This window comes from Neoarius graeffei, chromosome 11 (genome assembly GCF_027579695.1).
Source record: "Neoarius graeffei isolate fNeoGra1 chromosome 11, fNeoGra1.pri, whole genome shotgun sequence".
Classification (NCBI taxonomy): Eukaryota; Metazoa; Chordata; class Actinopteri; order Siluriformes; family Ariidae; genus Neoarius; species Neoarius graeffei.
In genome coordinates, this window is record NC_083579.1 from 6,120,118 (window position 1) to 6,147,862 (window position 27,745).

The following is a 27,745-nucleotide window of genomic DNA, read 5'->3' on the forward strand; positions in this document are numbered from 1 at the left end:
CTTCTGCACACTACAGACACTTTCACTAGTGCACTTATCAGACCCCTGGGCTTATTTCTTATCCATGTGCACTACATAGGGAATGAAATTAATCATTTATTAAACCTAAAATCAATAAATTAATACCTGAATGTCAAGTATCGCACTGTCCCTTAGACTATTTAGGTGCACTATCTAGGGCACAACTGAAGCCCCTTCCACAAAATATCACTAACGAGAAAATAAATGTTGAGAAATTTACTTTAAATATAGGAAAGCAAGCAACATGTTTCATGTTTACCTGCTATACCTCAAGTGCCCTTGTCTGTTTGGTTATTTGAACCAACTGATGCGTGTGTGTATATATATATATATGAGTGTTTAGTCTACATCTAGTTCATATCTAGAGTGTTTATACTGTTTATATTGTCTGAGTGTTTAGTCTATGTCTAGTTCTTATCTAGTGTTTATACTGTTTATATTGTCTGAGTGTTTAGTCTGTGTGTAGTTCTTATCTAGTGTTTACTGTTTATATTGTCTGAGTGTTTAGTCTACGTCTAGTTCTTATCTAGTGTTTATACTGTTTATATTGTCTGAGTGTTTAGTCTATGTCTAGTTCTTATCTAGTGTTTATACTGTTTATATTGTCTGAGTGTTTAGTCTATGTCTAGTTCTTATCTAGTGTTTACTGTTTATATTGTCTGAGTGTTTAGTCTATGTCTAGTTCCTATCTAGTGTTTATACTGTTTATATTGTCTGAGTGTTTAGTCTACGTCTAGTTCTTATCTAGTGTTTATACTGTTTATATTGTCTGAGTGTTTAGTCTACGTCTAGTTCTTATCTAGTGTTTATACTGTTTATATTGTCTGAGTGTTTAGTCTATGTCTAGTTCCTATCTAGTGTTTACTGTTTATATTGTCTGAGTGTTTAGTCTATGTCTAGTTCTTATCTAGTGTTTATACTGTTTATTTATACTGTTTATATTGTTTGAGTGTTTAGTCTACGTCTAGTTCCTATCTAGAGAGTGTTTATACTGTTTATATTGTTTGTTTGTTTGTTTTTTTCAATTATTCTATTTTTTTTTATTTATTGCATTGCCTGTTTGCACCGTGGGTCAGAAAGGACTGAAATTTCATCTGTGCTGTATGTCGAGCATGTAGAGCATATTTGACAATAAAGTTGACTTGACAATTAATGCAGTAACGGCAAGGCAAGGCAAGTTTATTTATATAGCGCGTTTCATACAGCGTGGCAGTTCAATGTGCTTTACAGAAGTAAAGGCAAAACAGTACACAATAGAAAATAAAATTACATAAAATAAAGGGGGAAAAGAGAAAAATATAAATATGAGAATTAAGCAATAGTAGAAATAAAGTAATAAAATGAAGTAAAAGTTCAGTAAAAAACAGCAGAATAAAATAGAATAAAAGTTAAGTAAAGTTTAAAATGTAAAGATGATGATATTTATCAGTTAGCAGAAAGCATCTGAGAACAGCTTGGTCTTTAGTCTAGATTTGAAGCTGCCAACAGCAGGAGCATTTTTGATGTCCTCTGGCAGTTGGTTCCATAGCTGCACTGCATAGTAGCTAAAAGCTGCTTCACCACACTTTGTTTTAACAACAGGTTTACCAGTACATTTTGCTGCTGCGATCTGGTAGATCTGATTGGGTTCGGCCACTGCAACATATCAGAGAGGTAATTGGGCCCTGTACCATTTAGAGATTTGTACACCAGCAGCAATACTTTAAAGTCAGTTCTGTAGCTTACTGGAAGCCAGTGAAGGGACCTTAGAACTGGAGTAATGTGCTCTGTTCTTTTTGTTCGTGTGAGAACCCTCGCCGCTGCATTTTGAATCACCTGAAGTCGTTTGATGGTCTTTTTTGGCAGGCCTGTGAAAAGGCCATTGCAGTAATCAACCCTACTAGAGATGAAGGCATGTATACGTTTTTCCAGATCATTTTTTGACACAAGTCCTCTTAGTTTGGAAATGTTTTTTAGGTGATAAAATGCCGATTTAGTGATTGCTTTCATGTGACTAAGTTAAAAACACATGATAATTTAAGAACATAGAAAAGAGTTTAGAACATAGAAAAGAGTTCCATGTTCTAAATCTTATAATGTGACGTCACTATAGTGGCAACTATGGTAACTGACCGTGTATACCTTAAAAGGAACAGTCCACCGTACTTCCATAATGAAATATGTTCTTCTCTGAATTGAGACGAGCTGCTCCGTACCTCTCCGAGCTTTGCGCGACCTCCCAGTCAGTCAGACGCGCTGTCACTCCTGTTAGCAATGTAGCTAGGCTCAGCATGGCCAATGGTATTTTTTGGGGCTGTAGTTAGATGCGACCAAACTCTTCCACGTTTTTTCTGTTTACATAGGTCTATATGACCAGTGACATGAAACAAAGTTCAGTTACACAAATTGAAACGTAGCGATTTTCTCTGCTATGGAAAGTCCGCACTATAATGACAGGCGTACTAACACCTTCTGCGCGCTTCGGCAGCGCATTGATACCTTCACTCGGAGTTGTACCATTATTTTTTTTTAAGACAGGGCGGACGGACCAGGGCATTCACCCGCCTGGCCGTGCCTGAAGAGGAGTGAAGGTATCAATGCGCTGCCGAAGCGCGCAGAAGGTGTTAGTACGCCTGTCATTATAGTGCGGACTTTCCATAGCAGAGAAAATCGCCACGTTTCAATTTGTGTAACTGAACTTGTTTCACATCACTGGTCATATAAACCTATGTAAACAGGAAAAACGTGGAAGAGTTTGGTCGCATCTAACTACAGCCCCAAAAAATACCATTGGCCATGCTGAGCCTAGCTACATTGCTAACAGGAGTGACAGCGCGTCTGACTGACTGGGAGGTTGCACAAAGCTCGGAGAGGTACGGATCAGCTCGTCTCAATTCAGAGAAGAGCATATTTCATTATGGAAGTACGGTGGACTGTTCCTTTAAGTTTCGAGTCAGAACATGGTGGAAGCAACACAGTCTTTTGACCGCGCATCAGACCATGTGATTTACCTTGTTGTTTTTAAGTAAACATTTTAGAAAGACAAGGGAAGTTGTCATGTCTCGTCGCTCGCGTGGAAAAAGAGTGGTTTTTCGACTGACTCCAGAAGTGGTACAGTAACCAAGGAAGGGCTAACAGAGTGCCATTACATTTAGTCAAAAGACTCGCTTAACGAGCGGAGCTGGAGTTGCACTGTGTATGTGTGAGAGAGCGGGGCCCGTTGCATGAAAGGAAAGAAGGAGAGCTCACCCAAGGATGCTGAAGCAGAAACGGACTATTGTTTGAAATATTCTCCAAGACAAGGTACTGATAGGTCCTCGTAATCTCCAAGTGCGGTAAGACGAGCAGACGTGAAGTGGAGGATTACGGAGCTCGAGCTGAAATTAAAGGACGATTGCAAATAAAATGCAAGTTACGGATTTCCCCTGTGAATTGTAATGCAAGTCTTGAGTCAGACAACGTGGAGTTTGGCATTATTTTGAAAGGTTGTATTGCACTCGTTTTATGAAGAAAAGTGCTTTTAAACTTTTGCATACTACTTGAGCCTCATCTCATTATCTCTAGCCGCTTTATCCTGTTCTACAGGGTCGCAGGCGAGCTGGAGCCTATCCCAGCTGACTACGGGTGAAAGGCGGGGTACACCCTGGACAAGTCGCCAGGTCATCACAGGGCTGACACATAGACACAGACAACCATTCACACTCACATTCACACCTACGCTCAATTTAGAGTCACCAGTTAACCTAACCTGCATGTCTTTGGACTGTGGGGGAAACCGGAGCACCCGGAGGAAACCCACGCGGACACGGGGAGAACATGCAAACTCCACACAGAAAGGCCCTCGCCGGCCACGGGGCTCGAACCCGGACCTTCTTGCTGCGAGGCGACAGCGCTAACCACTACACCACCGTGCCGCCCCAAGGAATTGTAGCTCAACAAAATTAAATCAATAATTGCCCATGTCAAATAATACCATAATATAAAACTAGCCAAAGCTGAAGTACAGTAAAAAGCTTCCTTTAAATATTTTTCCTACTTATTAAAAAAAAAAAAATCCCCCCAACTCTGTAGTTTACTTTTCTTAATTAATTTATTTGTAATGCTGTGTAACTGGACTGTATAAATGAAATAAACATTTCTAAACCCTCTGTAGTGCACTCGCTTATTTAAAAGTAAATAAAACAACTTATTTGAAATTCAGATCCAGATAAAACCTCTCCATCAGACTTTCATTCACATCCACACTGCGAAAAATGGCCTTTCAAAAATAAGAAATAAAAGATTAAAACAAAGCATATTTGCTTGAATCAGGTGAAAAAAATCTGCCAACGGAACTAGTCAAATTTGACTTGGTAAGATTTCTTAAAGTAAGATGAAAAATCTAACCTGTTTTTAGATACAAAATAAGATTAGGGAACTTATTATGCGAGATCTGATTAACTCAAAATAATCAAAATAGTTCTTATAACAAGATCGTACTTCTTACATTTAGCCATTCAATCATTTTTATTGATTTCATTTTAAGGGTATTTCACTTAAATTCATGACAAAGTCTTAGCAGTAAAAACTGAATTTAAGATAAATATACTAATATTAGGATTGTTAAATTCTACAGCTAAGCATTGCTAGCTTAAAAGATTCTCCTTTTGTGACCTGTAATTAGTAAAATACTCTAGATATGAGACCAGAGACTATCTTGAATCAAGTTGACGACACGTGTAGCATTGCAACAAGTTTATTTTTTTTCCCATTTCAACATTCAAACATTAAAACATCTCTTAAGATTCCACTTCCCCAGGACCTCAGGCACAAAAAAAAAAAAAAGTCTATGCATTTTGACTTACAGTGCTTACACAACGCCAAAGCAACAGTGCATTTTGGGGGCACTGACTATTCATGTGTACGAGGGGTTTACAAGATCAGGCACAAAAAACAAACAAAAACACTGAACTTAACTCCCAGCATTCCAAAAAGCCGTCACTAAAACGCCTCCACTCACTCATAGGCTTTTTGAAGGCACTTGTCTGGTCTAGAGTCTGTAGAGCATCTAGAAGGAGCTCACTCTGAATGACTGAGAAAACACTCGCAGTAAACTTAGGATCTGTAAGGTGGAGTTGAATTGTAATGAAAGATTCAAAGATTTCAGTAAAGTTCATTTATTCCCAAAACAAGCATACTTTGTTTTTTTTTTCTTGAAACAAGATGAACCGCATTTGACAAATGTCCAAAATGTACTTACTTGTTTTAAAAAAAAACTTGTTTTATTTTCAAAGGTGCTCCAAATAAGACTTTTTCAAGACATTTTGTCTAGACAAGATTTTCAAGATGGACTGTCTAAAAACTAGCCTTTCTAGCTAAATGAGGTTTTGCTTGTTGGGCAATTATGTCTTATAATAAGGGTGGCGAGATGTTTTGACTTGAAAATAGACAAAAACTTCCTAAGATTTTTATTTTTTGCAGCGCAGGACTGAACTGGAGGATTTGGGATCTTGAATTTTCATAAAACAAACAAACATCTCTACCCCTTCAGTAAGTGTCCTAGAGAGAGAGATTTGGGGGACAGCCCTGCAGCACTTCTTTAGTTTGAGCATTAAAAAAAAAGTCACATACAGACATAAGGATGTCTTGTGTGGGGAACTCCGAATCTTTTCCGTGAGTCGACTCAGCTCAGCAAAAAGAATCGACTCTTTAGAATTTTGAACGGTTCACTGCCATTTCTCCAAATAATCAAATTTTTTTAAATTATAAATTACTTTTTTTTTTTACTGAATCCATGATCCACTGCATTGTGTTTATTATAAAAAGCAATTTAAATAAAATTTATAGAAATAATACATTTATTATTATCCAGCCAAAAAGTGTCAGACGGAGTGCATTTAAAATAAATAAAGATATATTTAAACACTATTTGTCCTTTAATGCACCACAAAACTGAACTTAGGTTTTTATTAAGTGATTTATTCCCATAATTCTATTGTCTTGAGTTCACACACCTCACTGTAATTCAGTTCAGGCCTCTTCTGCCCTCTAGTGGACAAACGAAATAAAACACAGCCTTGACGTTTGATTTGTGAGTAGAGGTGATTGTTCTTTTCTCTAGTGCACTACATGTCCATGCACCCTACTTAGTGACCTAAATACCCATGTGTAAAATATAAAACAGACTGAAATCCATATCTATTTCCTTTTTATGTGCATTTCACAAACTGTGACATAATTAAACATCATACCTCATTGTGCGTCACACAAAACATCAACGCAACCATTTAGGCTGCAGCGCCTTGTTTCTGCTAAGTGCACTACTGAGGGGATGTAATAACCCCTCTGGAGTGCAAAGCGCTGGCAGAGGATCAGATATTTCGACACACTTCCTGAAACAAAAGCTACATACAGAATGAAATGCACATACACACACCTCAGGGGTCTCAGGTTTCCTCCCACCTTCCAAAAATATATGTGGTGTGCGTCTGATGGATCGCATTCCTGCCTCACACCAGATCCACCGTGACCCTGACCAGAATAAAGAGCTTTTTTTAATAAAATAAATACTTTGAGTTGTCCAGAAGGCAATCAATCAATCATCGACACCCTCCACAAGGAGGGTAAGCTACAGGAGGTCATTGCTGAAAAGGCTGGCTGGAAAAGGTGCACAAGCACCAGGGATGAGTGCAGCGCTGAGAGGACCGTCAAGAAAAGAAAAGTCGATTCAAGAACTTGAGAAAGTTGGCATCAAGAGCCGCCACCACCACCACACACAGACGTCTTCAGGAAAGGGGATACACCCGTTGTGTTCCTAATATCAAACCACTCCTGAGAACGCCTGAAAGGAATGTGTATGTATAATAATTATATTGGCTGGCTTTTGTTCGTGGTCTATCAGATATATTCCATTCAGCTACTCACCTTCGACTCGTTCAGTATCATGCGCGCTGAATGGAATATATCTGATAGACCACGAACAAAAGCCAGACAATATTATTTAAAACAAGTCACTCAGATCCGTGATGTATTTCATAGGTGATGTATTTCTCAGTAAAACACTCATGTCTATCAAAAAAATTCAATACTCAAGTCCGTTCAAACACCCACAATGATTAACGTGCTAAAACAAACACTTTACAGTCTGGGATTAAACTTAGAATTGCTATAAGCAAGGAAGACGGCATTTACTAATTCAAATTTAACAGAATTAATAAAGTGTACGATACTTAAAATATATTCAGAGCTACACAACAGGCTGCAGACTAACTCTTAATATAATTACATGAACAAAAATGGAGAAATTAAGGCTCTGGAGTCTTTTCCCCCCCAAATTGCTTGATTAATGTATTTACTAATCAAACTATAAACTACTTCATTATGAATACACTGAGTGCAGAATTATTAGGCAAGTGAGTATTTTGACCACAACATCCTTTTAATGCATGTTGTCCCACTCCAAGCTGTTTAGGCTTGAAAGCCTACTACCAATTAAGTATATCAGGTGCTGTGCATCTGTGTAATGAGAGGGGGTGTGGTCTAATGACATCAACACCCTATATCAGGTGTGCATAATTATTAGGCAACCTCTTTTCCTCTGGCAAAATGGGTCAGAAGAGAGATCTGACAGACTTTGAAAAGTCTAAAATTGTGAGATGTCTTGCAGACGGATGCAGCACTCTTGAAATTGCGAAGATGTTGAAACGCGATCACCGAACAATCAAGCGTTTCATTGCAAATAGTCAACAGGGTCGAAAGAAGCGTGTGGGGGAAAAAAAGGCGCAAAATAACTGCACATGATCTGCGGAAAATCAAGCGTGAAGCTAACAAGCGGCCATTAGCATCCAGTTCTGCCATATTCCAGAGTTGCAACATTCCTGGAGTGTCAAAGAGTACAAGGTGTGCAATACTGAGGGACATGGCCAAGGTAAGGAAGGCTGAAAAACGACCACCACTGAGTAAGGCACACAAGATAAAACGTCAAGACTGGGCCAAGAAATATCTTAAGACTGATTTTTCTAAGGTGCTGTGGTCTGATGAGATGAGAGTGACTCTTGATGGGCCAGATGGATGGGCCTGTGGCTGGATCAGTAATGGGCACAGAGCTCCACTCAGACGCCAGCAAGGTGGAGGTGGAGTACTGCTATGGGCTGGTATCATCAAAGACGAGCTTGTTGGACCTTTTCGAGTTGAGGATGGACTCAAACTCAACTCCCAGACCTACTGCCAGTTCCTGGAAGAAACCTTCTTCAAGCAGTGGTATAGGAAAAAGTCAGCATCTTTCAAGAAGAACATGATTTTCATGCAGGATAACGCTCCATCTCATGCGTCCAAATACTCCACTGCATGGCTAGCCAGTAAAGGCCTGAAAGGTGAAAAAATAATGACATGGCCCCCTTGTTCACCTGACCTAAACCCCATAGAGAACCTGTGGTCCATTATAAAACGTGAGGTCTACAAAGAGGGAAAACAGTACACCTCTCTGAACAGCGTCTGGGAGGCCGTGGTTGCTGCTGCACACAATGTTGGTCGTGAACAGATAAAGAAATTGACAGAATCTATGGATGGAAGGCTTTTGAGTGTCCTCATGAAGAAGGGTGGCTATATTGGTCACTGATTTGTTTTTGTTTTGTGTTTGAACGTCAGATATGTTTATTTGCAAATCTGGAGTTGTCATATCAGTGTACCTGGTGAAAATAAATAAGTGAAATGGCTACATATTTGGTTTTTATTAAGTTGCCTAATAATTCTGCACAGTGAAAGTTACCTGAACACATACATATTCTCCTAAAATGGCCAAAACTAAAAACGCCCCACTCTAACTTCCATACATATTCAGCTTTGATATTTATGAGTCTTTTTGGTTGATTGAGAACATAGTTGTTGTTCAATAATAAAACTAATCCTCAAAAATACAACTTGCCTAATAATTCTGCACTCCGTGTAATTTAGAATTTGGCAATAAAGTAACACTTTACAAAGCTTAAAATAAATAAAATAAAAAAAAGTGATGTTTTCTGTTAACGCTGCTGTTTTTCACTGCAAGTACGAGTTCTCAGAAATGTTTTCTTGATCACTGTAAATATTTGACGCGATAGTGCTCATCCTGAGACTGGCTTCATCACAAATATCTGATCCTCAAAAGGACTGAAGAAAAGCTTCATCACTCAAATCAGGAGGAAAAAAAAAAAATTCAAAACATAAAAATGTTAGATTTGAGCTTTGCGCGCATAAAGACACAGGTTTCATTGTAGATTTTTGTTTTAGAGCCGAGTTACAAAATTTATTACATCACAAAACTTCAAATGGCACAAATACAGTTGTGTTCAAAATAATAGCAGTCCAACACGACTAACCAGATCAGTCACTGCTTTTGGTAGAAATTATATTACTACATGGCAAATAATTTACCAGTAGGTGTAGTAAAGTCGTAGAAAACCAACAGACCCAACATTCATGATGTGCATGCTCCTGAGTCTGTGTAATCAAATAATTAAGTGAAAGGGGCGTGTTCAAAATAATAGCAGTGTGGAGTTTAATTAGTGAGATCATTCATTCTGTGAAAAAAAAAAAACAGATGTCAGTCAGGTGGCCCTAATTTAAGGATGAAGCCGGCACATGTTGTACATCCATTTCTCTCTGAAAACCTGAGAAACATGGGTCGTTCCAGACATTGTTCAGAAGAACAGCGTGCTTTGATTAAAACGTTGATTGGAGAGGGGAAAACGCATAAAGTAGTGCAGAAAATGATGGGCTGCTCGGCTAAAATGATCTCCAGTGCTTTAAAATGGACAGCAAAGCCAGAGAGACGTGGAAGAAAACAGAAGACTACTGTACCATTCGAATGGATCGAAGAATAGCCAGAATGGCAAAGATTCAGCCAGTGATCAGCTCCAGGGTGATCAAAGACGGTCTGAAGTTACCTGTGACAATTAGAAGACGCCTGTGTGAAGCTAATCTATCGGCAAGAAGCTCCCGCAAAGTTCCACTGTTAAAAAAGAAGAGGATACAATTTGCCAAAGAACACATCGACCGGCCTAAAGAGAAATGGAAAAACATTTTGTGGACTGACGAAAGTAAAATTGTTCTTTTTGGGTCCAAGAGCCGCAGACAGTTTTTCAGACGACCCCCAAACACTGAATTCAAGCCACAGTCCACTCTGAAGACAGTGAAGCATGGTGGTGCAAGCATCATGATATGGGGATGTTTCTCTTACTGTGGTGTCGGGCCCATTTATCGCATACCAGGGACCATGGATCAGTTTGCATATATCAAAATACTTGAGGAGGTCATGTTGCCTTATGCTGAAGAGGAAATGCCCTTGAAATGGGTGTTTCAACAAGACAACGACCCCAAACACACCAGTAAGCGAGCAGCATCAGGGTTCAAGACCAACAAAATGAAAGTTATGGAGTGGCCAGCCCAATCCCCGGACCTTAATCCGATAGAAAACTTGTGGGGTGACATCAAAAATGCTGTTTCTGAGGCAAAACCAAGAAATGCAGAGGAATTGTGGAATGTTGTCAAATCATCCTGGGCTGGAATACCTGTCCACAGGTGCCAGAAGTTCTCAGAAACCGTGGTTATACAACTAAATATTAGTTTAGTGATCCACAGGAATACTAAATCCTTAAGATTTTTTCAGTTTATACAGTAAATATTTGAGTTTGTAATGAAAAATGCAGACACTGCTATTTTTTTGAACAGCCCAATGTTCATTTTTCTTCATTTTCTGTAAAGTAATTAAAATATTCATACATTTTTCTTCATGTTTTGATGTAGAATATAATGTGCAGTGTTCCCAATGCATGGAAATCAAAACTATAAGGATTTTGAGCTTTACTCACGTTTTTAAACACTTATTTTGAACATGGCTGTACAACTCTGCATGAACGGTTACAAAAATAGTTTAAAAAAATCCATTCATGATTATTTGGTTGCATTATTAAAAGAAAAAAATTCCACAATATTCCAGATACACAATATTAATATTGTTACTTGAACACATCAGAAACATGACTCCGCCTCTCAAGATCAAACCTGTCCTTTACAAAAGAACCGAAAATACCTTTTAAAAAAAGGCCCTTTTTTTTTTACCTTCAAAACTTCACACTCCTGTCATGTGAAGGGTAAATACAGCACTTCCACTTTGTCCAGAAGAAACAGGAAGTGTTTATTAAAAAAAACAAACCCGTGACAGCAGGAATGAGATGAACAGCTGGGTCAGTTTCAGCTCGAAACCTCCACAGGAACAAAACAGCGAATCGCTGAGAGGTAAAAACATGACCTGGAGCTCACCAGCTAACAGAACACAACCTCACACACACACACACACACCGCATGCATGTGTTAGTGTTAACTGGAGAACCACAGGGGTTTTATTTACTTAAAAAAAAAAAAATAAAATAATAATAATAATAATAATAATAATAAAAAAAAAGGGGGGGGGATGAGAATTAGGGCTGAGCGATATTATATAAAATCAATATTGTGATAAATTGTCATGGTACACACAACTTGGTTGCGATCTCTCTGGGATTATGATCTTTAAAAAAAAATTTTTTTAATAATTTTACATATTAAAAAAAAAAATAATAATAATTAACACTTTGTTTAGCAGCTGATTTGGTGTTCGTTGTAAAATATTTGACAATTTTAAATCCCAAAATCAATTTTAAATTTATTCTCCCTTCTTTTTCCAGTGTTAATTTATTTATATTTATAATATTTATTTATAAAAGTAAATCGCCAAGCTAATTTTTTAAATGTTTATACATAATACTCATTGTTTATTGTGATACATCTGTCTCATATAGCTCCACCCCTTTATGGAAATATAGGTTACACTTTGACCTAAAACATGTAAATAAATCAGGACTTTATAGAACGCTTCCTCTTCAGGTCACACATGCCCCTTTTCCACCAAAGCGGTTCCAGGGCTGGTTCGGGGCCAGTGCTTAGTTTGGAACCGGGTTTTCTGTTTCCACTGACAAAAAACTGGCTCTGGGGCCAGAAAAACCGGTTCCAGGCTAGCACCAACTCTCTGCTGGGCCAGAGGAAAGAACCGCTTACGTCAGCAGGGGGCGGAGTTGTTAAGACCAGCAACAATAACAAGACCGCGAAAGATCGCCATTTTTAAGCGACGAGAAGCAGCAGCTGTACAAACGTGAAGTCATCCATTATTATTATTATTGTTGCTGCTGCTTCTGCGTTGTTTTTGCTTCGATATTCGCGCCAAGGTTTATGCAAACGTAGCGACGTAATGATGTGGCTTCCCTTAGCACCGTGAGCTATGGAAAAGCAAACTGGTTCTCAGCTGGCTCGCAAGTTGAACGAGTTGTGAACCAGCACCAGCACCGGCCCCGAACCAGCCCTGGAACTGATTTGGTGGAAAAGGGGCATCACAGAACCAATGAGGACCGGACTGTCCGTTTGGAAAAACCGGATCCTAAAGGGGAGAAACACTGAGCTGACCACATCTGTAAAACCAAACCCAGCTGTTTTTCCAGCAGACACACTTTCGAACAAATGTTTAATAAATACTCGCGCTGAGTCACTCTCACCCTGGAAAAGCCAAACCCGATAAAAACGACGAGCGCTGTGGAATTCTGCTCAGCAGCACCACCAGGTTTGTGCTTCAGTATCGCCCAGCTCAGCTCTCGTGGGCTTTGCCCCTCGCCAGGCCGTTGTCGGGCGTCGGCTTGCTGCTGAAGTTCCAGTCGACGGGGTTGAGGAGCTGCATGGTCTTCTTGTGCATCCACAGGGGGTTGATGATGAGCGTGAGGAGCGCCAGGCCGATGAGGAAGAGCAGGAGCTGAGGGAGAGGAACGTGCGCCAGCAGCTCGGCCCAGTGACACCAACACACCCACCACATGTAGTACATCAGCACCATGCGGCAGTGGAACATGTGGATCATCAGCCACTGATTCGCTCTCCACAACACGGTACGAGACCAACCGGCCTGGAACACACACACAAAGAGCGAGAGAAAGAAACAGAGCAACAGAGAGAAGGAGGGAGGGGGAGAGAGAGGAAGAAACAAAAAGCAAGAGAGAGAAGGAGACAGGAAGTCAGAGAGAGAGAGAGAGAGAGAGAGAGAGAGAAAGAAAGAGTAACAGAAAAGGAAGATGGAGAAGATAGAGACAGAGGGAAGAGTAGATAGATATGAAGGAGAAAAGCAAGAGAAAAGATAGGATAGAGAGAAAGACATGAGAAGAGAGAGAGGAGGAGAGACAAGAAGAGAAGATAGACAAAGACAAAAAGAGAAGAGAAGAGACAGTGAGAAAGATAGATAAATGGAGAGGAGAGAAAGACAGAAGATAGATAGAAAGACAAAGATGGAGAGAGAGAGAGAGAGAGAGAGAGAGAGAGAGAGAGAGAGAGAGAGAGAGTTTATCACAGTTGCAAAATATTACAAACCAAAAAGATTATCTACACACAAACAAAAATACCATGAAACAAATAAGTGAGAGAGAGACTGGAAAAAGAAACAGGACTCTCGTCCCAACTGACAACCCTTCCCACAAACGGGGGAGAAAAGTATATACACACACGAATTTAAAGAAATAAAAAAAAATTGTACTTTAAAAGGAGTTAATTTAGGCTAAAAAAAGGTCGATCTTAATTTGGGTGTCTAAATAAATAATAATGAAATATATAAAACGTCTAAACAATCTACATATTAGGGCTGTGCCCATAGACGATGCCATCGTGGTCATCCATCACGCTGGAGAGCCACCATCGTGATACCACGCCCCCTCCTGTCATAAACATGCATATATCATCTGGGCCTATTTAACCTAAAAAGTTAGTTTTTGGTTAGTTTAGTTAGTTAGTTATGTTTAATATATAACATTATATATAAATACATAAAGTAATATCCTATTACCGCTTGCTCACGTAGGCTATGGTGCAGGGACGTGCTAGTGAACATAACATGTGGTTACACAAATACAGTATGCTACTAATAATAAACTGACTTCATTTTTTAGCCTACACTATACTTTTAATGTAAAATTTGTCATGTTGTTCAAACAAATTTAACGACTTCAGTCGGGAAATATCGCACCTTTTCAAAAACGGCAGTGAAGCGCAGACTTCGGCAGAAGTCAAATACCTTTAATCTGGTAAATAGGCCTACTTTCAGACACAAAATGGTCCACTCTAAAGGCCAATTTATGCTGACAACACAGTCCTCGCAGACGGTGTCGCAGATTGCGTCTGTGTAACCCCCCCCTTCGCAGACGCTCTGCGCGCACCTCCCAAAAATTGTGACCACCGCAGAAGCCTCGCAGACAGCGTCGCAGACAAGAGGGCTCTGATTGGTCCACTCTACATCCGCTGTACACGCACTTCCGCTTCCCTACTTTCCCGGTTTGGTTTGTTTTCACGACCGGCATTTTTAAAAACACGAGCGAAGATGGAGCAGCACGAAGAGCGGTTGATTGAGGAAGTGAGGAAGTACGGACATCTATACGACTCCAGTTCTAGTCATTATAAGTAACTGGAGGATAAACACTCCACTAACCACACCCACCAACTACTCCTAGCGATTTCGCGACTTTGCGCCCCCTTGCGTTGTGCTGGTGAATAACATCGCGCACGCCTATTACTCCCCGCTCAACGATAAATTACAACTGTCTGCGAAAAGCTATCTACGAAAGCCTTGTCGCAAGAGCATGCAGAGGCCTGTAAGCCATAATGTCACACCAAACGGAAGAATGAAGGTGATTCTGACAAATGTAAAGACAGTAAAAACAAAACAAAAAACACAATATTAAATCATGATTTTAAAAGCGGGTGCAATAATTCAAACACTAACAAATTGGAAAAATTAGCGCGTCCAAGTGCGCACTAAAGGCCGAAACGCATCTTCAATTGATATGGTGTAAATAAACAATGAGTAATAGCTTAAGTGTAGTTTCTTCTCATAGTTAGAATACTAGTCTTTCATCGTTAGAGCCGATTAATATCTTACCGTGATCAGTGAGTGCTCGGGGAGGTTCATTTCCACCTGCGCTTTGCGCAGCTCATTTCTCCGAAGCCAGCTGTGCGCAAACGCAGTGTTGACTGCTCGGCAAACTCCAAACGCTCGGTCTGTACTGGCTCTCTGTTGCGCAAGCGAGTTTGTTATGGCCAGGTTCAAATTGTGCCCAAAACAACTTAAAGGAACAGTCCACCGTACTTCCATAATGAAATATGTTCTTCTCTGAATTGAGACGAGCTGATCCGTACCTCTCCGAGCTTTGCGCGACCTCCCAGTCAGTCAGACGCGCTGTCACTCCTGTTAGCAATGTAGCTAGGCTCAGCATGGCCAATGGTATTTTTTGGGGCTGTAGTTAGATGCGACCAAACTCTTCCGCGTTTTTCCTGTTTACATAGGTTTATATGACCAGTGACATGAAACAAAGTTCAGTTACACAAATTGAAACGTGGCGATTTTCTATGCTATGGAAAGTCCGCACTATAATGACAGGCGTACTAACACCTTCTGCGTGCTTCGACAGCGCATTGATACCTTCACTCGGAGTTGTACCATTTTTTTTTTTTTTTTTAGACAGGGCGGATGGACCAGGGCATTCGCCCGCCTGGCCGTGCCCAACGAGGAGCGCTCTCGGCCGGCTTGGGAGGCAGACGGCAGCCCCTCCTGGAAGTGTGGTTTTACCATGGGCCTCATGCGGAAAAATGACAAAGTCCCAATTTTACCATGGGGCTCGAGTTGTACCATTTTTTTTTTAAACAGGGCGGACGGACCAGGGCATTCACCCGCCTGGCCGTGCCCGAAGAGGAGTGAAGGTATCAATGCGCTGTCGAAGCGCGCAGAAGGTGTTAGTACGCCTGTCATTATAGTGCGGACTTTCCATAGCATAGAAAATCGCCACGTTTCAATTTGTGTAACTGAACTTGTTTCATATCACTGGTCATATAAACCTATGTAAACAGGAAAAACACGGAAGAGTTTGGTCGCATCTAACTACAGCCCCAAAAAATACCATTGGCCATGCTGAGCCTAGCTACATTGCTAACAGGAGTGACAGCGCGTCTGACTGACTGGGAGGTCGCGCAAAGCTCAGAGAGGTACGGAGCAGCTCGTCTCAATTCAGAGAAGAACATATTTCATTATGGAAGTACGGTGGACTGTTCCTTTAACCACGGCCATTTCAATTGCCTGATGGCTGCGACAACATTCGCCCCGTTGTCCGTTGTTATGCAGGCGATCTTTTTCTCCTCCATTTTCCATTCACCAAGTGTCTCGCGCAATGCGTCTTCTAAATTGTCCGCTAAATGCATCTCTGGCATGAAACTCATCTGCAGGCATTTGGACTGCATTGCCCACTCTCGGTCCACATAATGTACGGTAACTGACATATAGGGCATCATGTTGCAGCTGGACCACATATCCGTTGTCAAGGCCAAATATTCCACATCACCTAGCGCTTTTTTTCTTTACGTGCCAAAGCCTCGGATGAGTATCTAATACTTTTAATAATAATAATAAAATATTTAATAATGTGGTATTAAAATCCCCCCCCCCTCCTCCACGATATGATCGTCCATCATGATGTTTGCACTGTAAACATCGTCGATGCCTATTAAGGGGACATCGCACAGCCCTACTACATATAATAACAGTTTATGGAGCTTGATAAAACGCTCGTTTCACATAGCAGAAAGAGTTAATGCAGGTTCTGAATTTGGACAGAGACCGTTGACATTTCATTTCGCTTGGGAGGCTGTTCCACAGATCGATCGATCTTGGAAAGAATGAAGACCTGGAGTCATTCTGCTTGAACTTCACCATTGGAGCAAGATTGTTCTGGTCAAAATTTCTTGTTTGGTACCTTGCTTCATTAGGAACCAGGAGATGATTTCATTCTTCCGTGATCACTTGTACAGTTGGACCAAGTCAAATATCTGACGTCTGTGTTCCAGTGGTTGGAGTTCTGGTATGAACAGCCTTTCATTGTATGGCAAGTCCTTGGGATGGTTAAGAACGTACAGCGACGAGCCACCAAGTTCGCTCTCAATGAGTCGCTGATGTTTGACAGTGTATGGAGACCAAAACACAGGAAGCATATTCAAGCTATTCAAGATGCTTCCTGGTTCTTATATCAGTGATGCGTCTTCCACATGTACGCTTCACCAGGCCGAGGGTCTTGTTTGCCTTGGCACACATATTTTCAGTATGTTTGGACCATGACAGATCACAGGAGACTGGAACCCCGAGGTCCTTGGTGTGGTCAGCCTTTTCGAGAATTTCACTGCCCAGATGATACTGTACGTCAGGTGAGCGTTCAAATCTCTTCTTGGTCATGTGTAAGACTTTGCATTTGCTCGTGTTAAAGAGCATGTTGGAGTCGATGCTCCATTGATGTCATTTTGAAGTGATGGCTTGGGCGATTCAGTCTGGATGATCTTGTAAAGCTTGGAGTCATCAGCAAATAGTGCAAGACTGGAGTCGCCTTGAATATACTGGGGAATATCATTGATGTACACAAGAAACAGCAGAGGACCAAGAATGGAGCCCTGTGGAACACCAGATGTTACAGGTAGCCAGTCAGAAAATGCACCATCCAAGACAACACGTTGCTGCCTGTTGGACAAGTAACTTTTGAACCATTCAGGCAGAAGTCCTGATACGCCAAAGGTATGCAGTTTGTTAAGGAGGATATGATGGGAGACTTTGTCAAATGCTTTAGATAGATCAAGGTAGACAGCATCAACCTCTTTACCGTCTGCAAGATTCTCTAGGAGGTCATGATAAACAATAATTGTGTAACAGTTGATTTTCCTCTAAGAAAGCCATGTTGAAGGTGGTACAAATGTGGTGACATAAGGATAACGGTGTTCAAATATACAACGTTCAAAGGTTTGAGAGACAATCCACAACAAGAAGATGGGTCTGTAGTTTTTCGCTAGAGATGGGTCATCATTCTTGTGGACAGAAATAACATTTGCACGTTTCCAGCTTATAGGGACGGAACCCAAAGAGGCGACAAAGGGATGGAGCAATCACTTGAGCAGGGTTCTTTAAAACTAGTCCAGGGATATCATCTGTCCCACACGCTTTCTTTGGGTCGAGGGACTCCAAGGCTGTAGTCACTTCAGCAACAGATAACTTGATTTCAGACAAAGATGGAGTAGTTGAAGGTGGTGAATCGGCAACTTGAGTTGGAGAAGTGGAGTCATCGTTGGTAGTAAATACGGACTGGAAGTAAAAATTCAGTAGGTTGGCTTTGTCGACGCTGTTGGTTAAGAAGGACTGGCCATCATGAAGAAAGTTGGGTCTGGATCGCCGAGTCGTAGAAGCTTTGACGAGTGACCAGAACCGTTTTGGATTCGAAATCAATTAATCCCTGAGAGTGTTGGCAAGATCTTTCTTCTTCTTTGCCATTAGATGCTTAAGGGCCCCATACACGTTCAAAAAAGTCGTCAAAATTTTGTATCAAAATTTTGATACAAAGTTTGATCGTGTGTAGGGTGTTTTGATGTCAAAAATTTGATGTCAAAATTCTGAACCCAAATTTTGACATATCAAATCACTTTGATATTTTTTGAAGAGTCGTCAAATTATTGATGCGTGTGTGGGGGGCTTTATGGACAAGCGTTCACTTGGTGGTATAGATGAACGCATCACAGTGTCTTCTTTCAATATCAATGGCTTGACAAGGTCCAATAATTCATCGAAGGATGGGGCATCCATCCTAAGGAAATTACGGAAGTCCTCTGGTTCTTTGAGACGAAGTTCTCTGAGGAGGTTGACATGACCGTACATTCGCCGTTTCAAAAACCAGTCTTTCGACCATTTCCGTCGATGCCGAGGCGGTTCATTGTCCAAAGCGAACACAAGTGCTACGGCCACTGCTGCGTCCATGTCAAAGTTTTTGACAATACTGAATTTTTGATAGAAAAAACATTGAATCGTGTGTGAACATTTTACATCAAAATTTTGATACAAAATTTTGACGACTTTTTTGAACGTGTATGGGGCCCTTTAGTCTGCCATCTAAGCTCTTTAAATTTTGTCCAGTCAGTTGGGTTACTGGTCTTTAATGCTTTGTATCTTTGCGCGTTTTTCTTTGTCAAGGTCAGCATTTCTTTGTCCAGGCAACGCGCGTACCAATACTTTTGGAATGTGATTGTTTACAGCAAAGACGAAAACATCACACCAGTTGGATAACGTTGTATCGATATCATCATCGATGAATGCCATGTCCCAAGGAGTACGAGAAAGTGTGTCAAGCTTTTTTGAAGTTGAAGACAAAGCATTTGAGTTTCTTCAGGATATTAAAATCTAGCACAAAGTTAATTATCTTACGGTCGGTTGGAAAGATGTCATCAAAACCATGAAGATCACGAAATTTGTCAGGAATGTTGGTGAGAAGAAGATCCAGGATATTACCATTTCTTGTGGGGAAATCTACCATCTGACATAGCAAGTTGTCTCTCAAAAGTTTGATGACGTAGTTATAGTTGGTCATTAGATGTTTCAGTTCCAGTATTCCAATTTATATTGGGTAAATTAAAGTCAACACAGATAATTATTTGGTCAAATTTATTGCGGGAAATAAGACTCAAAGACTTCTTAATTTCCTTGAAGTAGCCGATCTTGGAATCCGGCGGTCTGTAACATACCATAATCAGCTTACGCCTCGAGTTGGGTCGAAGCTCACAAACCAATGTCTCCGTGTTACATTCAAGGTCTTGTCGACGGAGACTACGAAGATAATTTTTAAACGGCAAGCATGACACCTCCGCCTGTTTTAGAAAAAGTCTGTGGATGGTAAGATCAAGGCCGGGAAAGAGTTCACAATCCAGGATATGAGGCTTTAACCAGGTTTCGGTGACCGCAATTAAGTCCATATCAACAGCAAGTGTTTGAAGTTCGTCTCTCTTATTTACAAAGCTGCGAGCGTTGAGGTACAAACAATTCACCAAACGTTCTTGAGGAGCCATGCTCAGCGACACTATAAACTCGAAAACGCGACAAAATTAAAACAAAAAACGCAAATCTCATCAATTTCCTGTTACTATAGAAACGATAATGTATTAGGACGAGTGCATTATTATAAAGCTGTGATTTGTCGCTGCACGAATGTCAGAGAAAATTAGATTAATATCCTGACCAATCAGAATCCAGAACTCAGATCTCAGTGTAGAATAAAACTAAAATAAAGCATCCATTTACTTGACATTCACCAAGACAATTAAGAAATGTAGTGAAATATTTAACTTGGAGGAAAAAAAGTTTATATAATATAAATAATTGATTTATATTAGCTTCTGAATAGTTAATTACACTATGTACAATAACGTATTTAATAAATTTTTTCCTGATTATTAGTGATATTACTTGATCATATGTTGACGAGCAACAACACAATTGGTGAGGTAATTAAAATAAGAATATTGTTTATTGCTGTTTAATTTGCACCATGATTCATCTGCAGCTCAATCATCAGCTCACATCACATGATGCGTGTCGTGTTTAAAATTAAAAGAAAATGCAAAACCTTTCACACCCTTCGTTCCTCTTTTTCTAAACGCTGATGTTGTGGTGGAACCTCTTTATGGTCGTTCCTCTTTCTAAAGAAGCGCACGCCTTTCTACACCTCTCTCTCGCTTTTACACTAAACACTGTAGGACACCAAGGGTGCTGGGGTGGAAGGGAACTTACCATAAGACAACAAAAACACCATTATCCTTCAATTAAGGGTGTGTCCCAAACCAAGCAACAAACCCTACTCACCACATAGACCACATGAAACGCCATCAATTGGAAATGGGCGTGTCCCAAACCAAGCAACAAACCCTACTCACCACAAAGACCACATGAAACGCCATCAATTGGAAATGGGCGTGACCCAAACCAAGCCACAAACCCTACTCACCACAAAGACCACATGAAACGCCATCAACTGGAAATGGGCGTGACCCAAACCAAGCCACAAACCCTACTCACCACATAGACCACATGAAACGCCATCAATTAGAAATGGGCGTGTCCAAAACCAAGCAGCAAACCCTACTCACCACAAAGACCACATGAAACGCCATCAATTGGAAATGGGCGTGTCCCAAACCAAGCCACAAACCCTACTCACCACATAGACCACATGAAACGCCATCAATTGGAAATGGGCGTGTCCCAAACCAAGCCACAAACCCTACTCACCACATAGACCACATGAAACGCCATCAATTGGAAATGGGCGTGTCCAAAACCAAGCAACAAACCCTACTCACCACAGACCACATGAAACTCCAATTAGAAATGGGCGTGTCCCAAACCAAGCAACAAACCCCACTCACCACAGACCACATGAAACTCCAATTAGAAATGGGCGTGTCCCAAACCAAGCCACAAACCCTACTCACCACACAGACCACATGAAACGCCATCAATTAGAAATGGGCGTGTCCCAAACCAAGCAACAAACCCTACTCACCACACAGACCACATGAAACGGCATCAATTGGAAATGGGCGTGTCCCAAACCAAGCCACAAACCCTACTCACCACATAGACCACATGAAACGGCATCAATTACAAATGGGCGTGTCCCAAACCAAGCCACAAACCCTACTCACCACATAGACCACATGAAACGCTATCAATTGGAAATGGGCGTGTCCCAAACCAAGCCACAAACCCTACTCACCACATAGACCACATGAAACGCTATCAATTGGAAATGGGCGTGTCCCAAACCAAGCAACAAACCCTACTCACCACATAGACCACATGAAACACTATCAATTGGAAATGGGCGTGTCCCAAACCAAGCCACAAACCCTACTCACCACATAGACCACATGAACCGCATTCAATTAGAAATGGGCGTGTCCCAAACCAAGCAACAAACCCTACTCACCACATAGACCACATGAAACGCTATCAATTGGAAATGGGCGTGTCCCAAACCAAGCAACAAACCCTACTCACCACAGACCATATGAACCGCATTCAATTACAAATGGGCGTGTCCCAAACCAAGCAACAAACCCTACTCACCGCATAGACCACATGAAACGCCATCAATTGGAAATGGGCGTGTCCCAAACCAAGCCACAAACCCTACTCACCACATAGACCACATGAAACGCTATCAATTGGAAATGGGCGTGTCCCAAACCAAGCAACAAACCCTACTCACCACATAGACCACATGAAACGCCATCAATTAGATACGGGTGTGTCCCAAATCAAACCACAACCCTTGCTCACTGTATGGACCATCATACGCATCAGATCACATGTCCCAATGTACAAACCCTAATCAGTATAGACCCCTTTCACTGATGTCACCCGAAACCGGAAGTAAACAGACCCTGCGCCATTTTGGAAGACCAACAAACTCCTGATAACGGCAGCCGTATGTGAACCCACGAGAATAAAGTGGAGTGGCAAATGCCTTAAACAAACAAATCTGAGCTGTTTTATTTATGATTTATTGGCCCAACAGTAGACTTGAAAGAAACCTGTGTGAGACTTGGCAAAAAACTGTGGATATAATGGATAAGTCTGTGCATGATCTGCGGACACTCTGAGGTGAGCAAACGCAAGAAATTCAGATTTAAGACATGCTAAATTGGCCTCAAGTTGATAACTGAATGAGGAGCAAGCCTTCCAGACTTCTACAATTTAATAATAATAACTATGTGTAGGTTATTCTTAATAACAGCTGTAATATCACAAACCAAGCCACTAACAACATAATTGTAAGCCTGTAGCCCTTTGTAGGCTTTCAAGTCATCAGCAGTGTAGGCACTGGGTGTAAACAACAAATAGTTTACAATGTCTGGGTAGCAAACAGATGGCAGAATTGGTGTCCGATCCTCCTTATGTATCTGACACGGAGAAATAATATAAATCGTGCTGTCTACCAGATTATAGCCGTCTGTTTTATTGTATCAGTACTAGTATCACTTACTATACTCATCAGTCATAGATTAGTCCAGTACAACATGACCAGCTTGCTTTTTTCCATTTGACTGTCGCAAGTTTTTTCAGGCTGGTACAGTCAAAAATTGAAAAAAGTTTTGGCCTACTAAACTAGTCATCGATTCTACTAGTGTATTAATTGGAGTCGACATGAAAACGTTAGGTAAAAACTTTAAACCAGTACAATCTCTTCTTCAAAGTTTCACCAAATGGTTTTATTTATGCAATTTAAAGCTCATAATACTGTATAACTTTGGTCGAGTAAAAGCACGGAGCAAAAACATGGCTGAATCCTGAATGACTCCTATTTGTTTAAATAGGGGACTACATAGGCGGCAAAATGTAGTTTCTTTTTCCCTTCCATGGAAGCGCACTTGTATACCAAGGAGGAAAGCAATTTGCATTACAGCCATGAGGCGGCTTGGCTCGGTTTTCCCTTTCGGGCACTCTCGTTTTGTGTTAGAATTTGGTAAAGAAAAAAAAAAAAATTATTTACCAGCTTACCGGGTCCATTAACATAAATCTGACAGCTGACAAGGTCAGGATGTAAACAAACTTTTGCGTTAAACTGTGTGCTTGGATTCACATAATTTTTTCTGAGTCTTATCATATGGGTCAAACCCATCAATCACAGCCAGTTTCTCCACATACCGTGCCCTTTCTGCAACTGGTAATGTACTCACATAACCCGAATTATCATCCATCGTGTCACTTTACTCTCGCTCGTACTTTGTTTTATACTGAGAGTGCATGTACTTGGTCTTCCAATATGGTGCCTAACAAAATCTCGCGGCGCGGTGACGTCATGTGAAAGGGGTCTATATAGGCCACAAACATCAGGGCACTGTGGACGTGTCCCAAACTACACCATATTTGCTACAAAGGTCACATAAGACATCTTATCGCCCATCTCTGTCATTCAACCCTGATCAAACCACCAACCCTATTCCCTACATAGGAGATATAAAGAACACCATCAATTGACCAGAGGTGTGTCCCAAACCACAGTCCCTTGGTTTACTATATAGGCTAAATAAACACCAATCAGTCCACTATGGATGTGTCCCAAACCACAATTGCTATTTATTATAGACCATGAAACACCACCATACACGCCATTCTATCAGACCACAGTGGACGTGTCCCAAACCACACAGGAAATATTCACTAAGCAGAGAGCGTGACTGTGGCGGCACGGTGGTGTAGTGGTTAGCGCTGTCGCCTCACAGCAAGAAGGTCCTGGGTTCGAGCCCCGGGGCCGGCGAGGGCCTTTCTGTGTGGAGTTTGCATGTTCTCCCCGTGTCCGCGTGGGTTTCCTCCGGGTGCTCCGGTTTCCCCCACAGTCCAAAGACATGCAGGTTAGGTTAACTGGTGACTCTAAATTGACCGTAGGTGTGAATGTGAGTGTGAATGGTTGTCTGTGTCTATGTGTCGGCCCTGTGATGACCTGGCGACTTGTCCAGGGTGTACCCCGCCTTTCGCCCGTAGTCAGCTGGGATAGGCTCCAGCTTGCCTGCGACCCTGTAGAAGGATAAAGCGGCTAGAGATAATGAGATGAGATGAGATGAGAGCGTGACTATAGACGTGTCCCAAACCACAATCCCTATTTACTATAAAATACCAGTCTACTGCAGACATGTCGTCAGGTCCGGAACTACACAGGTAACGTCTTTATGGGACGTCATGGCTGCACTATGTGTTTTTAACCAACCAGTGAGGTCTCTCATTTCAGCCTGACTCCTCCCACCTTGAGCAGCATCCAGGAGACGCAGGTGAAGGGCGTGCTCATCTCCAGCAGCAGCGTGATGATGGCCAGGAAGTGTCCCATGTCCTCATACAGCACGGTCCCGCTGAAACCGGCCAGGGCAAAGGCGTGATGCACGGCGAGCGGAGCGTCGAAGGAGCGGAACACCAGATTGGAGCTGTGCAGCGTCACGTTCTCAAATATGAAGAATCCACACGCCGTCAGCACCGTGAACCACGACCAGCCCGTCTGTCCACGCACCTTATCATTGAATAAGGGACCGTCCTCCATCAGCGCCCATAATCCCGCCCCTGAGCTTTGCACACCGAAGAACGCCCGTGTCGCCGCCAAACACCAGAACACCTGTGCACACACACAACATACGGTGTTAATATTTTCTTATAAACCTCAAGAAAGAAGAAAAAAAGAATCTGGGGACAAAGTATGGAAAATAATCAACACCTTTTGCTTCATCATACCATCCTGTTGTTGATTATTTTCCCGTGACAACACGTCACGGCAGTCGTGTGTGCATCTATGTGCTTATCTCAACTCTAACCCCCCCCCCCCAAGTACCCTTTGATACAGAACCAAACGTCCACAAAATGGAGTTGGGCCTGATCTGTATCCTTCCATGTACGTGGAGTCTAATGAAGTGCTGGACATGTGTTAGGAGTTGGATCAGGATCAGGTCCAACTCCACCCATTGGATTTTTGTTTCTGCAGCAAGGACTGTTAATACCACGTACCTTCTCTTTAGCAGGTAGAGAGCGGTAGGTCTGGGACAGGAGGACAGACAGGAAGTGAGACAGAAGGAAGACGAGGGCGTAGAAGCCGAAGCCGAGGCCGACGAGCTGCAGCTGGACTGATGTGGAGGTGTAGTCCTGGTCAAAGACGCTGCTGAGAGGAAGAGGCTTCTCCTTGTTCACTGTGGCGGCCATTTTCACTGAGCTGAGGGTTTCTTTTACACGGCGTCGTGAACGCTGTTGATCCCTCACGAATCAGACGGCTGCAGGAAGTACAATCAGAGACAAATAAATCATTAAAGCCGTGAGCTATTACATTACATCCTTATTCATGACCGACCACACACACACACTCACTTAAAACCCTTTACAGCTGCTATAACAAGTGAAAACAGGAACTCTTGTTTGTCACAGAAGTTCCACAACATTCAACAGAACTATAAATGGATAAAAGCATCAAGTCTTTCTTATTTATTTATTTCTGAACTTAACTAATTATACTTGTTTTTATTACAAAACAAACCCATTTCCATCCAAACCACTGATATAACTCATTTCTCTTCTCCGTGCTCTCACGGAAGGCGGTCGCATTTCTCTGCTCTCCTCTCCTTTTTTTCCTGCTTGTGCTCTTTGTTTCATCTCGTCTGCCTATACTTTTTTTTTTTTTGAGAGCCTCTCTCTGCATTGATTTTCTAAACTAAAAAAGCATGGATTTGATAAACTGGTCTCCTAATGAAACTGACACAGTTTCTGGGTTCGGGGGAGCCCACCTGTCCTGCCGGAACGTCTGTGGAAGACATTGAAGATATCTACCTATTTGGAACCATGATTACCAGACTTTTGCTGATTGGATTAGGCATTGCCCTGGTATATCGAGGAAATCAGACAACGGTGACAGCTGTTCAAAGCCCCACAAAGCTGCCCGATATGATTAAAGCGGTGGGCAAAGCTGTCGGCACTCAGACTGTGGCTATAGAACTTGAATCACAACATGGTTGTCATCTTGGAGACGCTTTCAGCTTTGCAAGGAATAAGTATTTCGGAGACCAAATGGAATTGAATTGAACAGAAATGGACAGATATGGACGAGTGGTGTGGACGTGTAAAGACTGCGTCTGTTCAAAAGACCAAACAATCTCTATCTTATCGACATTCGGCTTCCTGAACAGCACCGGCCTCGATCAAGGCCGTTGCTGGGGTAACATTTCCCCCAGAAGGTCACTGCTGGGAGACACTCGCTCTTTGCATTCCTTCCCCAATTTTCCACGGTCGCCGTTTTTCACCCCCAGTGTGACAAGCGGGTGCGTGACCAGTGCCGCTTGCATGGCTGCAGGAGCGGACGGCTGCTTGCTTGCACTGGGTTACCTCTACCTCCTCCCCTCCTACCCCTTTCCCCCCCTCAAGTCCCATGTTTTAAAGTGTACTTGTGTTATTGTGTGCTTGTGCGGAGGTTTTTAAATGCTCCCACACTGTACTCCTGATAGGAGCATGGGGGGGGGGGGGGGGGGTGTTCTTTTTTCCTCATGTTACTACTGTTACTACTTTTTCTTTTATCCCTGTCTTCCTGTCCTGTCCCCCCTCTGTAAGGACAGATTGATGGTCAATTTCACTGGTAACAGTGACAATAAAGGATTCATTCATTCATTCATTCATTCATTCAAAAATAATCAGTAATTTATCTTTAAAATTATAAAAACAAAACAAAGGCACTGAAAGTCTCCAGGAACACCCTCACCTCCACGGGACCGTCCTGAAAATGTAAAAAGTGCACTTGTATAGGGACTAGGGAGCGATTTGAGATTCAGCCCTCATACTTATTTTTTATCATATAATAATTCAGAATGACAAATTTAAATCAATAAAGTCAGTATCAAATACATCATGCACTCTGTTACGTGTTAAACCATCGCTTTATACCCTACCTAGTGCACTAAGCAAGGGTGTAGTGAGTCATTTGTAACACAGCCGTCTTATCTGCGACGAGCTGGTGAGCCTCAGCGCCACTAGGCTGTTTTTAGCTTCCTCCATCCTCAGTGAAGCTCAAAACCAGAGCGCCACTGAGATGTTACATAAAATAAAATAAAATAAATGAAAATGTTTATCTTACGTGCGTTCAGGAGAAACTCAAACTCCATTCCGAATTTCTTCTTCCTCTCCTCCAACAGTAACGAGTGCTCATGTGACAGCTATTAGGTCACGTGTCTGGACAACACAAACCCCACCCCTGCTGACGATTGGTTCATCCGGGTGTCAGTAAACCGCTGACGACCAATAAAACGCGAAGCCGAAGACTGGATGAATTTCTGGAGTCGACTCTGATTCCTGGCTTTA

At 41.7% G+C, this 27,745-nt stretch overlaps 1 protein-coding gene across 3 annotated transcripts; it reads right to left on the minus strand.

The window, feature by feature from the left end:
* Window positions 1-4,719: 4,719 nt before the first annotated feature.
* On the minus strand, window positions 4,720-27,607 carry cln8 (CLN8 transmembrane ER and ERGIC protein). Of its 3 annotated transcripts, XR_009655611.1 has the most exons (6): window positions 27,522-27,607; window positions 25,418-25,677; window positions 24,672-25,031; window positions 11,171-12,940; window positions 6,904-6,944; window positions 4,720-6,820 (listed from the first exon to the last, which is right to left on the minus strand). XR_009655611.1 is itself a non-coding variant. In XM_060933326.1 (4 exons), exons 2-4 carry the CDS (start codon window positions 25,607-25,609, stop codon window positions 12,632-12,634), a joined length of 861 nt encoding a protein of 286 aa, XP_060789309.1. In that variant the 5' UTR covers window positions 25,610-25,677; window positions 27,522-27,607; the 3' UTR covers window positions 9,235-12,631. The 3 variants fall into 3 exon arrangements, 1 of the variants encoding a protein (XP_060789309.1); XR_009655610.1 differs by having other exon boundaries at window positions 4,720-6,944; XM_060933326.1 differs by lacking the exons at window positions 4,720-6,820; window positions 6,904-6,944 and having other exon boundaries at window positions 9,235-12,940.
* Between the last annotated feature and the right edge of the window lie 138 nt (window positions 27,608-27,745).

Bases quoted from the DNA above. Each gene is read 5' to 3' on its own strand.
- cln8 (XM_060933326.1), bottom strand. From the start codon at position 25,609: ATGGCCGCCACAGTGAACAAGGAGAAGCCTCTTCCTCTCAGCAGCGTC. The intron at 25,032-25,417 runs GTACGTGGTATT...GTGTGTGCACAG, and splicing joins CTCTACCTGCTAAAGAGAAG to GTGTTCTGGTGTTTGGCGGC. The intron at 12,941-24,671 runs GTGGGAGGAGTC...TGTGTGTTCCAG, and splicing joins TCTCCTGGATGCTGCTCAAG to GCCGGTTGGTCTCGTACCGT.